The following is a 15959-nucleotide window of genomic DNA, read 5'->3' as shown; positions in this document are numbered from 1 at the left end:
CAGAGCTTGAGGACCTGGTAAGGGGTCAGGCAGAGAGACTGGCAGCCTTTGTCCTGAAGAATTGAGTTCATATGCCATACTGATCTTTGCATGAGGAGCTGATATGTATGTAAGAGCCGCTATCCAAGGCCTTTTTCCTAGTACAGGCTTCTTTGTTCTTAGTCTCTGATCCCTTCAAGTGCTAGGGCCATTTTGGTTTTAATTTCATGTGGGAAGGTATTTATATTTTCATATTCTTTTAAAAATATTTATTTTATGTGCACTAGTGTTTTGCCTTTGTAAAGGCACCATGTACTGCAGTGGTCAGAAGAGCAAGCTGGATTCCATAGAACATGGCTATGAACCACGATGTGGTACCAGCTCTCTCTTGTCTTCATAGTTTTGTCTATTTTAACATGGTAATATTGCTAGAGCTCTCAGTGGAGAGGGATCTCTTTCTCCCTACTTACCAACCTCGCCACTGTTACCCTGTTGTTGTTGTTGTTGTTGTTGTTTAATTTTCATAGCTACCACACCATATTCATGTGTGTCCATGACCAGTGTGAGCCTTGTACTACCAATGGGTTTCCCATGGGAGAGCCCGGTGGAAGCTTGGTGGCTGGCCGGCCTGCACCGTTGGCTGCACTTGTTTCTTTGTACTCCCTTTCAGGGGCCTTTCGGGGCTGGGCTGGGGCCAGTGCACTGGATCCCGGGGCCGCGGGTCTGTTGCCGCCCTGTCTGTGTTTGTCTGAGTAGTTGCTATTCTCTTGGCTGAAATGTTGGCTTATTGTAGGGAATTTGCATATTACCTAAGGAAGCAAAGAGGTCAGACCCTCTCTTATCACAGAAATCAAACCTGCTTATGCGTGTATGCTCATTTCCTCTTCATAAAAACCGGGGCAATACCATATGTACAAGTTATATATCCCTTTCAACCTCTTCGGTTTTTTGTTCTTGCTGTGTTGAAAGGTTTTTTCATACCACTAGTCTAAATGAAATACTTGACTGTTCTGTATGTTTTCCTTGTTTTGGTGCCTTTCTCTTGCTCTCTTTTGTCGAGTCATCAGGCCAGGCATCCTCTGTGGCTGTCAGTGCCTGTGTTCTCTGTGCTGCACAGTGCCTCCCCTCAGACACTCGTCTAGTTTGTGTCCATTCTGATTGGTCAGTGCCTGATCTTCTCAGTATTGAGTGCTGAGGTTTTAAATTGCCTCTGATGGAAGCGAATTTCTTAGCCATCTTGCTTGTGCAGTCACATCAAAGCTTAAACAACATATACCTGAGATGAGGTGTGGGCTGGCTCTCCTGAAGCTATATGGAAGAAGGATCCTTCTGGCCCACAGTTGTTGTTCCATCATTCTGATCTCTGCCTGTTCTCATGGTCGCCTTTACATCCTTTTCCTAGATAAGTGTGTGTTCAAAGTTTCCACTCGAAGATCAGTGGTCATAGTGGGCGAAGGCCCACCTTAATTGACCTGATTATAACTGAATCACTTTTGAGACTTCAGGGGTTAAGACTCAAGGATATAATTTGGTAGAACACAAATTTCCTTCAGCAGCCTTCTCTTATCTAGCCCTCAGATTGATTTCAGGCCATGTTGGAGGCCCAGTCTCTTAAATATAGGACACAAAAGTACACATACCATGGGTAAAAGTATTCTTTTTAAAAAGTGATTTCTAAAATTTTTATGTTATGTGCATTGGTGTTTGCCTGCATATATATCTGTGTGAGGGTGTTGAATCCCTTGGAACTGTTGTTATAGGCAGTTGTGAGCTGCCATGTTGATGCTGGGAATTGAACCTAGGACCTCTGGAAGAGCAGCCAGTGCTCTTTAACCATGGAGCCATGTCTCCAGCCCCAAGGCATCCTTAAAACTTGAGTGAGAAAACAGTGTCCTCTTTACTCACCCTTCCCCAATCTTGGTCTTGTTTCTGTGTCAAGGGCAATTGTAGACCCTTGCAACTTAGTGCTTTCTGGAATGGGCAGAAGCACAGTCATACTTTACAGCATGTGGAACTCCCTGCCTGCTCAGGCTGTCTGCTGCTGTGTGAGCAGACATGGAAGATGACTGCTGAGCCACACACCTACTTGAGAATATTCTGCTACCTTCTCTAGACAAAGGCTTTTATCTGTGAATTAGATCCTCAACTCACTTAGTGACTTGTGAGTCTAAACTCATCTTTAAGGCATTTATGTGATTGAATATAGCTAAATTTTATGACAGATTTTATATTTTATCTTCAACATCTGCTTCCTGGCTAGGCCCTTTTGTACCTGTGTACTGGCTAGTTTTATGTCAACTTGACACAGCTGGAGTTATCACAGAGAAAGGAGCTTCAGTTGGGGAAATGCCTCCATGAGATCCAGCTGTAAGGCATTTTCTCAATTAGTGATCAAGAGGGGAAAGGCCCCTTGTGGGTGGTGCCATCTCTGGGCTGGTAGTCTTGGTTCTATAAGAGAGCAGGCTGAGCAAGCCAGGGGAAGCAAGCCAGTAAAGAACATCCCTCCATGGCCTCTGCATCAGCTCCTGCTTCCTGACCTGCTTGAGTTCCAGTCCTGACTTCCTTCGGTGATGAACAGCAGTGTGGAAGTATAAGCTGAATAAACCCTTTCCTCCCCACCTTGCTTCTTGGTCATGATGTCTGTGCAGGAATAGAAGCCCTGACTAAGACAGCCTGTGCTAGTTTTGTAATGGAGATATGTAACAGGATTTGGTTGACTAGGTTTTTTTAAGGCCATCTCATTAAGTGAATTGCTTACCTCTTACTAATGATGTGCAGTTTTAATGCAGTCCTTGTGGCTTTGATTTACTTACTAGGAGGAAAGAGAGGCTTAGTGTTGGGTTAGGATTAAGTCAAACAGCTGCAGGATGGAGGTTTGTTTTTGTTTGTTTGTTTTTGCCTATTTGTAAAGGACAAGTTCTGCTTAGCAGTTCATCAGACACACCCAGTGCTCATGAGCCAGGGGTCTTCTTAACCAACCTCTTTGTTTACTTAACAGGCCTGGTTCAGAACTGACAACAAGTAGAACTGTGATTTCCTGGAGACCACGTATGAGTGTCACAAAGGAAATTGCCCCAAAAGAGACTTTAGCAGAGGTAGAAAGCAAGTTATCCTGTGTGTGTGATTTCCTCAGGACATAGCACTAGCACCGTGAAGCTGCTCTGCATTTCTCTGGTGCATCTCAGTGTTCTTGTTCTTTTGCAGGATTCAGGAGCAGTTCCAGAAAAATCCTGACAGTTACAACGGTGCCATCCGTGAGAACTACATCTGGTCGCAAGACTACACTGACCTGGAGGTCAGGGTGCCCGTGCCCAAGCATGTGATGAAGGGGAAGCAGGTAACAGCAGCAGTGGGCAGGGCCTCACTGCAGCCAGTCTGAGCGCCAGGCACAGAGCGGGTAGACTTCAAGAGAATTAGGATTGGGTTGCTGAGTCTTGTCCCCAGGGGCGGTTGCCTTTGCTTCTGCCTGTGAGCCCTTTTCACCTGCTCTTCAGGTCTTCCTGGGGACAGTCAGCCGTATTCTTAGTTGAGCAACCGTTATCTGGAGAAAAGCTCACATTTGATGTCTTAGCCTCTTAGCAAGGACTCGGGCATTCTTTTGGCCTCCTTGTAGACAGTTAGTCTCTTAGTTTTCTTTCTTTTTTTCTTTTTTCTTTTTTTTTTTTTTTTGAGACAGGGTTTCTCTGTGTGGCCCTGGCTGTCCTGGAACTCACTTTGTAGACCAGGCTGGCCTCGAACTCAGAAATCCACCTGCCTCTGCCTCCCGAGTGCTGAGACTAAAGGCGTGCACCACCACCACCCGTCAGTAAGTGTGACCAGGAGGCCCAGCAGAGAAAGACCTTTTTTCTTTTTTTGGTTTTTCGAGACAGGGTTTCCTGTATAGTCCTGGCTGTCCTGGAACTCACTCTGTAGACTAGGCTGGCCTTGAACCCAGAAATCCACCTGCCTCTGCCTCCCCAAGTGCTGGGATTAAAGGCATGTGTCACCATGCCCAGCTTCTCTTGGTTTTCAAGAGCAGATCCAAACATTATCTTAGTGAAGTCTACCTTGAGCTTCCCTAAGAAAACTCCAGTTAGCTGACCTCCCAGTGAGGGCTAAGGAGCCTTGCGTGATGACTGTCATCTCTCTTTGCTGGTATGAGGCCCAGTGCTCCACACAGAATAGGGCAGCAGAGGCATTTTGTGTACTTTGAAGGTAAATAAATACTGAAATCTAGTCTTGGGTCAGGGGATAGAGAAGAACAGTGTGGATGTGTTCTTAGACACAGAAACTGTCCCAAGACAGTAAGATGACAGCAGGAAAGCAGGATAGGCATTCCTCACTGTTCCTGTCTCACATGGATGCTGGGTTCACAAAGATATGTGTTGAGCAGGCTTTCCTATCCACATGCCTCTTTGCTGATGTTGGCTAGAGGTCACCAGAGGACATGTCATTCTGTGTGTGAGGTCCAGGTTTGGCATTACTTGATGTACCGACCTCTTCAGTGCTCAGGCTCATTGGCCAGGCCTGTCACTTCTGGATGCTCATGGGGGGAGGATCGTTCCACTTCCTCAGGCACAAATTCGATGAGGTATACATTTTCTCCCCCTGTTGACAAACAAAGCTCATAATCTTCTTCAAATACAAACACTCCCTATAACCACCTGCCCCCAGCCTCCCAAACTGTCAGTCATGCATGCTACCCATTGCAGTTCCAGCCAGTCCTGAGGCAAAGCAAAGAAGTATAGAGATTCTATAGACAAGCAAGCTGGATGGGACTACATATTCCTAGTACTGTAGAGGGTGCACATAGGAGGTGCACTAGGACTTGCTAGCCCAACAGCTGACCTCTTAGCTTAGGGAGAGGTCCTGTTTCTAAGGAATTAGGCAAAGAGTGATAGAGGAAGACATGGGACCCTTTCCTATGGCCTCCATGTACATGGATGGCCATTACCACACATACACACATGTAAATCTAGGCTACAGTGACCAGATTAATGTTTGGCTTGTGTCCTGCGGTTCTTCCATAGGGCAAGAGCCATGTCAGGTATGTATAGCTGTGACATTACCAACTTAAGCTGATTTCTGAAACTTATGTTTAGGACCTAATTTTTCGGAGGGAAAGAGAAGTTTATTTAGAAAGCTTTGGTAGAAATAACATTATTATATATTGTTATAAATAAGCAGGATTCACTTAAAATAATATTAGGTAACAGATTCAAATAGGATATAACAATTTGAAATCTATATTATAATAAAGTTTGACATGTGCCAGAATCCTTCCTTATTTTAAACTTCAAAAGAACCTTAAATATGTAAAACAATCCTGTATTTTATAGATGGGAGAGAAATGACTAAATTACCCAGTGATGGCTCCCTTGTTAAACCCAAACAGGGCTTTTTAGATACCTATTTGAGGGGGCTGCAGAGATGGTTCAGTGATTAAGAGCACTCATTGCTCTTCCGATGGTCCTGGGTTCGATTCCCAACACTCACATGGCAGCTCACAACTCTATAATGTTGTCTTTTGGTTTGTAGATGTACATGCAGATAAAGTACCCATACATAAAATAAATGAATAAATATTTGGATACCTATTGATTAGAAGAACTTCTGGATAAAGGGACAAAGCTGTTCTTTGGTTCAGATGAATCTGTTTCTAAGCTTAGACTTCTGTCTGGGTCTCACCTCTTACTTTATACATTCCTGATTTAATGGAAGATGGGGTTGTGTGAAACGTGTAACATGGAAGTTGAGTTATACTTGTCTTTTAGGGGACAGTTTGCTCTGACATTGGGAACAACTTAGATGTCACCCTCCATCCCACATAGGATGACAGTCCACAAAGCTCGGCTCACCTTGGTCTGTTTTGGATGGTGGGGCAGGTGCTGATCGCCTTTCCCAGTTTGCCTGCCTCACATCATTTCAGTGTTAGTGGATCAGGTTTGTCTTCCAACTCATTTTGTGGTAAGAGCATCAATAAATAATAAACAAATAAATGTGAGGGCTGAGGGAGTTGCCTCAGTTGATAAAGTGCTTGCTTGTGAGCGTGAGGACCTGAGTTCAGATCCCCTGTGCACACTTACAAAGACCTACGCCACATTGTTTGCCTGTAACTCCAGTGCTAGGGTGGCAGAAACAAAAGGATACTGAGGATTTACCAGTTAGCCAGCGTAGCTTATCAACATTCCAGGTTCAATAAGAGACCTGTTACAAAATAAGTGAGCAAAATAAAGGAAGATACCCAACATTAATCTCTGGAACACACACACACACAACTATTTAAAATTTAAAATTTTATTTTAAATTATATATATATCTTTGGTTTGGGTTTGTGTATTGTCTTAGTTATGGTTTATTTGCTGAGAAGAGACACCATGACCATGGCAAGTCTTAGAAAAGAAAACATTTGATTGGAGCTGACTTACAGTCTCAGAGGTTCAGTCATTATTATGGCAGGAAGCATGGTAGCACACGGACAGACATGGTGCTAGAAGAAGAAGCTTTGAGAGTTCTGCATCTTGATCCATAGCCAGCAGAAGTGACTGTGAGCCACACTGAGCATAGTTTGAACATAGGAGACCTCTAAACCCTCCCCCACAGTGACACACTATTTCCACGAAGACTATACCTACTCCACCAAGACCACATCTCCTAATAGTGCTCTTCCCTATGGTCTTTCAGGGCCATACTTACTCAAACCACCACAGATCCATACATGTACACATACATGTGAGTGTAGATACTCACAGAGGCCAGAAGGAGGATATTGTGTCCCTTGGAGCTGGAGTTAAAGGTAAGTTACCCGACATGGATGCTGGGAATTCAACTCAGATGCTCAAGGGAAGAACCTCATCTCTGAAAGTTTCTCCTCATAGCAGGTCCAGTTTAAAATTAGTTTCTTTTTTCCACTCCTCAGAAGAACTGTTTTAGCAACCACACCAAGGGTAATATGGTTTGTAGCTTCTGCCATACCATGTAGTTTAGACTCATGTTTCTCTATTGTATTTGTTTTGATCTCGATGGTGGTGCAGTCCTGCTTTTACTAACTAACCCTGGGTCTGGCTCACTCTTCCATGGACATTGTCATAGCACATGGCCCAAATGGTGTTACCAAGGTAGATTGCTGGCATCGAGCATTTGTCTCTTATTGCATAGGCAGTAATGGTTAGCAAAATGGTGCTTTGTATGTCCAGCACAGATGGAGTGCCCATCTCAGTGACTCAGTCCTTTAGCCCACCACACAGAAACCACTGTACACTCATGGGAGCCCAGCTAAGAATCAGAGCTGCCCCCACCCGAAGCAGGCTTAGCTTGTTTCTTTACAGCACAGTGGTGGGGTGAGGAGCTTTCCAGATCTGCTGCCAATGTTAATGTTGGCATTTGTGACACCTACTGATGTCGCTTTACCTGTGAATATCTTTATTTCATACATGGTAAGAAATTTCCTTTTTCTCCTTAATAATAATACTTCTCCATCCTATTTTTAACAGTATCACAAACTTGTTTTACATATTTCTGGTATGTTTAATGTAAGAGCTGAATCTATGAAACTGTTAGAGGAAAAAATTAAGGAAAATACTTCAAGAAATAGGCACATACAAGAACTTTTTGAGTGGGACTCCCTTCACTAGGAAATAATAAGACCAACATTGACAAACAGGTTCTCATGTAATTAAAAGCCTTCTATACAGCAAAGAAAGCAGCTAATTGTGTGAAGAGACAGCCTACAGAATGGGAGGTAATTGCTAGCTATGCTACGGACAGAAGACCAATATCTGGAATATACAAAGAATTAAAAAAAATAAAACTACAAGAAATGAAACAATTCAGTTGATAAATGGACTAATGAAACTGGCTGAGTCACTGACAGTCACTGAGACTGGCACTAAACATGGATTGCTAATAATCATAAAAAATGTTCTCCACCAGCCTTCATACAAATGCAAATCAAAACTGCCTTGAGATGGGGTGGCCACGCCTCTAATGCCAACCCCTCAGAAGCAGAGGCCACTGAGTCTCTGAACTGCAAGCCAGCCGTAGCTTCATCGTGAAAGCTTGTCTAAAAACTAAAAGCAAAATCCACTGAGGTTCCAGTTCCTTGCAGCCAGAAGGACAGTTATTAGGAAAGTAGCACATGCTGGTGAGGCTGTGGAGTGAAAGGGAGCTCTTACACTGCTGCTGGGAAGCCGAGGAAGTCAGTGTGCAGGGCTCTTAAAACACAGACATCAGCAAACACCAGACAAGCCTGAGAAGGAAGCCTTGCACATGACTCAACGGGAGCACTCGGGGCCATCAGTGGATAGCAGTGTGTTGTTAGGCAGCACTTTCACAGTAGCTAAGACGTGGACCTAAGCTAGGAGTCGCAAAAGCAGAGAAGAGGAGAAAGAAATGTGATAGAGACCACATTCAAAGTCTTAAAGCCATAAAATACAGTTGTGTGCTTGGTAGGAACATATCAGTTAAGGCAGTCTCAAAGAGGCAGGTACATGCTTTTTCTTTATAGTCCTATATTGTATGTACATACATAAAATCACACACATACACATGTGACATGGAAGTGACTAATGGAGGAGGGAGGACAGGACATAAAGGGGCAGCAGGTGCTTATCCTGCAGTATGTTTACTAAAACTTCCGAAATGTCTTGGTCTGTGAGTTTCTTATGATTTGTAAGAGTTTTTGTCACTCCTCTCTTAGAACTGTGAAGTAAGTTTCTTTTGTATCTCTTGGGTTCTACTGGCCTAAGGGCTTTTCCTCAGGGTTGCACTTCTTGACTGGTTCCCTTCCAATTGTTCCCTAAAAGTACCTGTCCCAGTTGCCTGTCAGCAGTATTTTATTTTTGGTTTGTCTCTGGCATCCATCAGATCTAATCATGGTGGTAGCCATGACTGCAGCAGCTTTCATAGACTGAGCCAGAGCTGGCTCTGGTTGAGGATGGGAGGCCCTGTGTAGGCAGCTGTTTGCTGCTCCATGAGTGGGAGACAGGGCTAAAGGAGGGAGCGTGGCGCAGAGCCTAGGCCCTCTCTTCTCCAGTGTAGCTCAGTGCTGCCCTTTGAGTTGCCTTCTAAGCTGTTTCACTCATCTCCTCTCTGGAAGCGTGTGTGAGGATAGCATAGTCCTTTCAAGGGTAGTGGAGAATGGATGGAGTGTGTGTGTGTACCACGTGCATTATATTCTTCAGGGGAAAATAGGAAGTTTCTTATTTTGCCTACAAGATTTTGCATACAATGATTCTTCTGGCTAACCTGAAAGATTCCTTTTGTGAAGCTTCTCATCTGCCTCAGTAGAGCATTGTTAGGGCTTATCTTCACCGTAGTCTTTGCTTACCTGTTCTCTGCTGCACAGGAAGGGCAGCATACTTGTCTTCCTTCCTTCCTTATGGAACCCCCAGAGCACAGGTGACGTGCAGTGATTCCATGATCGCTCCCTTCAGTCAGCGTGCTGACTTTTCATGGCACCATAGACTGCAGTACCCTGGAGAGTTAGACCATGCAGGCTTTTGTTTTTCATACAAGAAAACTTTCTGCTGAGATGGCACTGGAATGGGGACCAGAAGTGAGGCTCACAGTCACCGTGTTTTGACTTCTTTTGAATGGAAAGTGCTAGGATTTTATCACAAAGTCCTTATTGAATATTGCTGAGTAACTAGTGAACCCGTCTCCTGATTTTCTTTTCTCTCAAAGGCTGTGGGTGCTCAGGTCCTATTGCATCCCCAAGTTGGCTCTGACCTCACACCAAGAGCCTCTTGGAATAGCTATTTGGTCCCCAGACAGGTTTTGTCTAGGCTTTGTCTTGTAGTTGCATTCTCCTGAGCTTGATGTAGGTGCTGGAAGCCATCCTGAAAGCTTTCACACACAGCATTCCCTTATTACAATTGCTCTGCAGAAAAATGTGGGAAGATACTGAGGCATGATGGCTCCCAGCACTAGAGGGGCAGAGGCAGGTTGATGTCTGTGAGTTTGAGGACAGCAAGGCTAAATAGAGAGACCACGTCTCAAAATTAACCACAAACAAAAATAAATTAAAAAGTAGGAAGACTTTATTGCAAGAAGTTTTCATAATAGAAAAGCTGCATTTAAATTGACCTAATTTTTGAATGTACAGCATTCTTAAATAGTCACCAGGGTAAGTATAAGCACTGGGAAGTCTCTGGCCAGGCTTTGTGCCTCTTGTGCTGTGAGATCTTACAACTGGTTTGAGGCCTACTTTTTTAGCAGAGGCATGCGTCATCAAATATAAATATGTAATTCTGCATTCCCATCTTTAGCACAGATAATAAGTTCTACTTAGATGCCCCTATTATTACTACCCATTGCTCATCTGGCACCATCAGGGCAGCCCTGGTTGGTCACTTGTTTATCTCCATGTTCTCAAGGGCCCCTTCTTGGTACACTTCACTGTCCTCAGTCTTCTGTTCAGGTGGCTACCCCTGGCACTAAGAGTTCCCATCCTCTGCTCTTGGCCCCTTTGAGCAGCAGGGTGATTATTAAACGATACTGAAGTCACTGTGGCTCTTCTAGTAAACAGCAATGCTCCGAAACATTTTGTTTTGCATATGTGCGTTTCCGTATGAATAAATTCCATAGAGTGCAATTGCAAGACCAAAGGTATGTTTTTGTACTACCTATGTAGTACTGCATTAAATCTATATGCCAGTACCCATTAGAATGCACAAGAGCTGCTTTTTAACAAACTTGTTGACAGTGCTCTTCCTCAGATTGCTGGGTCTTGTGAAGGTTTGGTGAAAATTATCCTCATAGTATCTAGTGGGGTGTGAAAAGTGCATGCTTGTAAAACCAATACTTTGGACGCAGACAGCTGGACTATCTAGGAAGACTGCCTCAAGCAACATTTAAAAAGTAATGTTTAGATTCAGTGTGAAATTATATTTCTATGAGTTTGTTCTCTCCCAGCTTCCCCATTTTCTAAGTTGTTGATCTTTTTCAGGAGCTCTTTGTAGATAGAGAGGAGCAATGTTGTGTTGTGTGTGTGGTGGTGGTGGTAGTGATGTGTGTGTGTGTGTGTGTGTGTGTGTGTGTGTCTTATTATCCCTAAGGAATGTTTAAAACCAGAGATGGCACCAAAATCTATATGTGATACATTTTCTCTATGCAACATTCATATGATAAAGTTTAATGTATAAAGTATGCACAATAAGAGATTAACAGTATGTAGTAATAAAATATAAGCATTTAAACAGTGCACTTTAATAGTTATAAATATGATCTCTTAAAATATCTCAATACATGGTAATTACCCTTATGAGATGATGCAGTGTCTGTGTGATGAGATTAATTTGCCACGGGTATGGATGTGGCCTTGACAAATGAAATAATGTCCTTATCAAGGCGCTGCTGATATGTTGAGGTTGTGTTTGGAGCAGAAATATGACTTCTACACTATCATTTTCATGGCAGAGCAGAATGACCAGATGGATTCATTAACCAGTCTGTCATTAATGGGACTTTAAATTCCAACTTTTCTTTTTACAAGTATTTTTTTCCCCCACTCCTGGGATGAAACACTAGTGAAAGCATTCCATAAACAATATGGCTGTCCCCACACTTTCTGATTAGGTTGGCTGACTATCTGCCTGTGTTCTGGTGTTTTGTTGTTTGTTTGTTGTTTGTTGTTTTTGAGATCTCATTCAGTCCTCTCTCTGTACTCTGTGCCTGACTTTATTGTATGACCTCAGATTTCATTGCCACACAATAGCCAGGCAAGTCTGTCCCTCTGTGCCCTGGTGCTTGCTTTGCGTGTTTGTGAGATTCTTTGGGCATCTTCTTGAAAACCCAGTTTCAGTGCAGTTCTGACAACCAATTTCTATAACTTTGTTTGAAGTGTGTTAGCAGCTTCTTTGGTAGACCAGGTTTCTCTAGTAATTTTTATAGTTTTCCATCTAACCATATTCCCGAATCTACATATTTTCCCTTCTTTTTAGGTGGTTTTCTTATGAGATCTATATAGTTCAGTGTTTTCTAGTGTAACACAGTGCTATTATTTGTAACATCAACACATTAATTAGGCCTTTTCAATATTAACCAAACACTTATCACACATATCACACACTGTGACCATTGCTTTTATAGGGTGAGGTAGGACAGCAAAACTAGCATCTAGTTGTCCATACAAGAAACACTAAACAAAGTTGTGCGCATGTGCACAGATGTGTGCTTAGGGTTGAAAAGAAGGGAGAAATTATATAGTTACATTGTAATTAAAAAAAATAAGAATAAAAATGTAGCTGGCAGTGGTGGCACATACTTCTGATCCTAACACTCTGGGAGGCAGAGAAAGGAGGGTCTCTGGGAGTTTGAGACCAGCCTGGTCTACAGAGTGAGTTCCAGGATAGCTATGGCTAACAGAGAAACCCTGTCTTGAGAAACCAAGAAAAAAAAAATCGAAATTTACTTGTTAAAATTAAGTAATAAATATATACTTTAAAAACTAACATTAATTTAGTTTTCTTTAAAACTTTATGGTTGATAATGTATCTTAGCAACCTCATCATGTAGTAGTAAGGTTTGTTTGTTTGAGGTCCCACTACAACCCTGCTGGCATTGAATGCACAGAGATCCACCTGCCTCTGTCCCGTGAGTAATGAGAATAAACGTGTGTGCCATGCTTGGACCATAGATTACATTTATGTATTATTGATTTGCCAGTTACAGTTTTCTTATAATCCTTTTTGATACATTGAGTTGAGTTTTTGGAAAGATTTATAATTTGGGGCTAGAGATACGGCTCATTAGTAATGAACACATATTGCTGTTCCAGAAAAATCCCAGTTCAGTTCCTAGCATTCTGATGAGGGGCTCACAACCACCTGTAATTCCAGGATATCTGGAACCTCTGGCTTCCGTTAGCATGGGTACATCACACACACACAGAGATAAGCGATTTAAAATTTTTAAATATGTTATTTATTTACTGTGCATATCTGTGTACATATATGTGCACATGTATGTGGGTGGCCTTATTGGATCCCTTGGATCTGGAGTTTCAGAACAAAGTATGATATTACCAAAGTCCAGCTTGGTGAGACCAAGGAATTTATTCTTACAAAGCACAGGCTAGAGGTTACTTGCAGGACCATGGATGACCCTCAGTCAGCAGTGTCATAGTAAAGATCCATCTCATCATGGATGGAGACCTCATGGAAGCTGCATTCTGGAATTCCACTTTTAATCAGCCTTTCACCTTTGTACATAGTCTAACATTTTCTGAGGTCACTTGGAGCTGGGGGAGGGAGTAACTGCTAGAATCCTAGGAGGTGTCTCTTTACCAGTACCTTTACCATATACCTGGGCTACCACTGTATTGTGCTGTAGTTGCCATGGCTGACTAGGATGTGGGGAGCTGCCATACAACATCTGACCTGGGGTTCCATCCGGGAACTGAACTCTAGTCCTCTGAAGAAGCAGCTAATGCTCTTAGCTTTGTCTGCTCCTTGTGATAGTGCCACATTGTTTTGATTACTGTGGCTTCATAGTAGGTTTTGAAATGTTTATTGTTTTCTTTTTCTCCTACTGTTCCTTCATTATTACTTTCCTTCGTGTTAAATGAAGAGACTCTAGAGTAGTATTTGTTAATTGCTGAGACAGTGGAAAGAGTCAGAAGACAGACAGACACAGAAATCTGACCTTAGACACAGCTCACACAGCAAGGGGCAGCCCTTTCCCCCAGGACCATGCCAGGTGAAGAAGCTGGCTGCTTTTTATAGGTGAGGACATTAAGGCCTTGGGAATTGTAATTGCTTACCCAAGGGAGACAGACTGTCCCCAATTGGGAGTCCTTTCTTGTGCTGATGGAGGAGACTGAGCGGGGTCACCTGCCATCTCTTAGGATGCTGTTTTACTACTCAGGTGCTATTAACAGTATTTAGAGCTGGTTTGCTTGTTATTTGTTCTAATTTCTTAGTGCTCTCCCTGAAGAGTTTAATTACATTGGACTTTATAGCAATCTCTTTAGATTAATGCCACCTTCCTTAAATTTAATAGTGTACTAAAGAACATTCATATGTCCTTCCTCTGCTACTTTGAGCTGTCACTTATGTTTTATGCAGTTGTAACTCTTTTTCTCTCATATTCTGTTCAAAAGACAGTGCTTGGTCCACATTGCCTTGTGTTTCCCTGTTGAGCTTCTCTTTTGTGTGTGGATCAATTCTACCACATACCTGTGTCCTACTGTATCAGCCTGGACTCTTGAGCTTAGGCTTTAGGACTTCGTAGGTAAGGTAGTCTGTCAGTAGTGACTCTCTGGGCCTAGGTGTGGCTCTCTTAGATTTCTACTTGGAGTTCACTGAGCTTCTGGGATGGTCAGATCAATTGTGTCAGATTTGGAAAGTTTTCAGCCATTACTGTTTCAGGTAGTTTTTGGCATTTCTCTCCTATCTATCTGTGAGTCCTTATTTTGAAATCCTGTTCATTTTTCTTCAGTTCCTTAGACTAAACCTAACTGTATTTAAGTTTGCCTGATCCTGTTTCCAAACGCTGAGCTCTGCTTTTGAAAATCTCCTCTGCATTTATTACTTGGTGTGTTTGCATGTGGGTATGTGCAGTTGTGTGTAAGCACCTGAGGAGGCCACTTGTACTCAGTGGACATCTCCAGAGGCATCAAATCTAGAGCTAGGCAGCCGTGACCCGCCCTGTATGGGTACCAGGAATTGAACTCCAGTCCTGGAAGAGGAGCACACTGCTCTTCACGGCTGAGCTGCCTGGTACCTTCTCCACACAGCTTTTTTTTTTAAGATTTATTTATTTATTTACTTATTTACTTACTTATTACATGTAAGTACACTGTAGCTGTCTTCAGACACTCCAGAAGAGGGCGTCAGATCTCATTATGGATGGTTTTGAGCCATCATGTGGTTGCTGGGGTTTAAACTCAGGACCTTCAGAAGAGCACTCAGTGCTCTTACCTGCTGAGCCATCTCTCCAGCCCCTCCACGTACTTTTAAGCTCCGTAACTCATAGTTGGCTGAGAAAAGACTAACTTCCATGTCTTTATTGATATTCCACTTAGGAGACTTTGTCCTCCTCATACTTTCCTAAAGGACTTTGGTTTTCTTTAGTTTTTGAGTGAATTTTAAAATAATTGGTTTGTAGTCTTTTTTTTTTTTTTTTAAACAAGCCCTTGTGTGTACTTACATAAGGGTAGATCTTGTTCATTGCTTTCTTTCACCCACGTATGGGTCGCACTTCCTGGTTTTGTTTTGTTTTGCTGTATTTTTAATGTAGTTTGTGGGAACTGGGAAGATGGCGTGGTGGTTGAGTACCTTCCTGTTCTGGCAGACGACTTGGGTTGGATTCCTAGCACCACTGGTGGCTCACACGCACCGGTAACTCCAGTGCCAGAGTGCACAAGATACTCAGGTGTTCTCGCAAGCAGAACACTCGTGCACATAAAATAAATATTTTAAAAATTACAAGAATAAATTTCATAATCTTAGTATTGAAAGGTAGTCAGTATTGGCCAGGTAGTGGTGACACAAATCTTTAATCCTAGCAATCGGGAGGCAGAGGCAGGTGGATCTCTGTGAGTTCAAGGCTAGCCCCGCCCCCCCCCAAAAAAAAAAGAACCAGAACAAGAAAGAAAGGTGTGTACTGAAAGCAGCAATATGGCTGCACTAGAGATCAGGCATGATCCCCTCCTTCTCTGTGATCTGTTAGTGTTTGTTTGTTGCACTGTTGGTATAGTTGTTTAATGACCCTGAAATAATTCTGTAAGTTCTGAACTCTTTGTAGAACTCTGTACTTGGTGAACTGAGTGGTCAGCTAATGATTTGCCCGGGGTTTCCTTAAACACCTGGAACTGCTGACTCTTCCGAGATTTCCACTGTGCTTACAAGGGCAGGGTCCTGTGGAGTATGCCAGAGCTTCTGAAAGCCCTTTGGGTGTTTTGTTCCCTAGCCTTTTCTTTAGTTTCCTCAGTTGGTAAAATAGTTGCCTATAATGATTTTTTTTGGTTTTTTTTTTTTTTTTTTTTTTTTTTGGTTTTT

General features: G+C 42.7%; 1 protein-coding gene across 1 annotated transcript in view; it reads left to right on the top strand.

The window, feature by feature from the left end:
- Nucleotides 1-15959, top strand: part of Nudcd3 (NudC domain containing 3) — an 88222-nt gene that overhangs the window by 46719 nt on the left and 25544 nt on the right. Inside the window, exon 3 of the mRNA XM_021176702.2 lies at nt 3184-3316. Within this exon, the coding sequence (XP_021032361.1) occupies nt 3184-3316 (133 nt within the window). The remainder of the gene's footprint in view (nt 1-3183; nt 3317-15959) is intronic.

Source organism: Mus caroli, chromosome 11, assembly GCF_900094665.2.
Source record: "Mus caroli chromosome 11, CAROLI_EIJ_v1.1, whole genome shotgun sequence".
NCBI classification, from domain to species: Eukaryota; Metazoa; Chordata; class Mammalia; order Rodentia; family Muridae; genus Mus; species Mus caroli.
The sequence above is the reverse complement of the archived record's forward strand: the minus strand, read 5'-3'. Positions and strand labels throughout refer to the sequence as shown.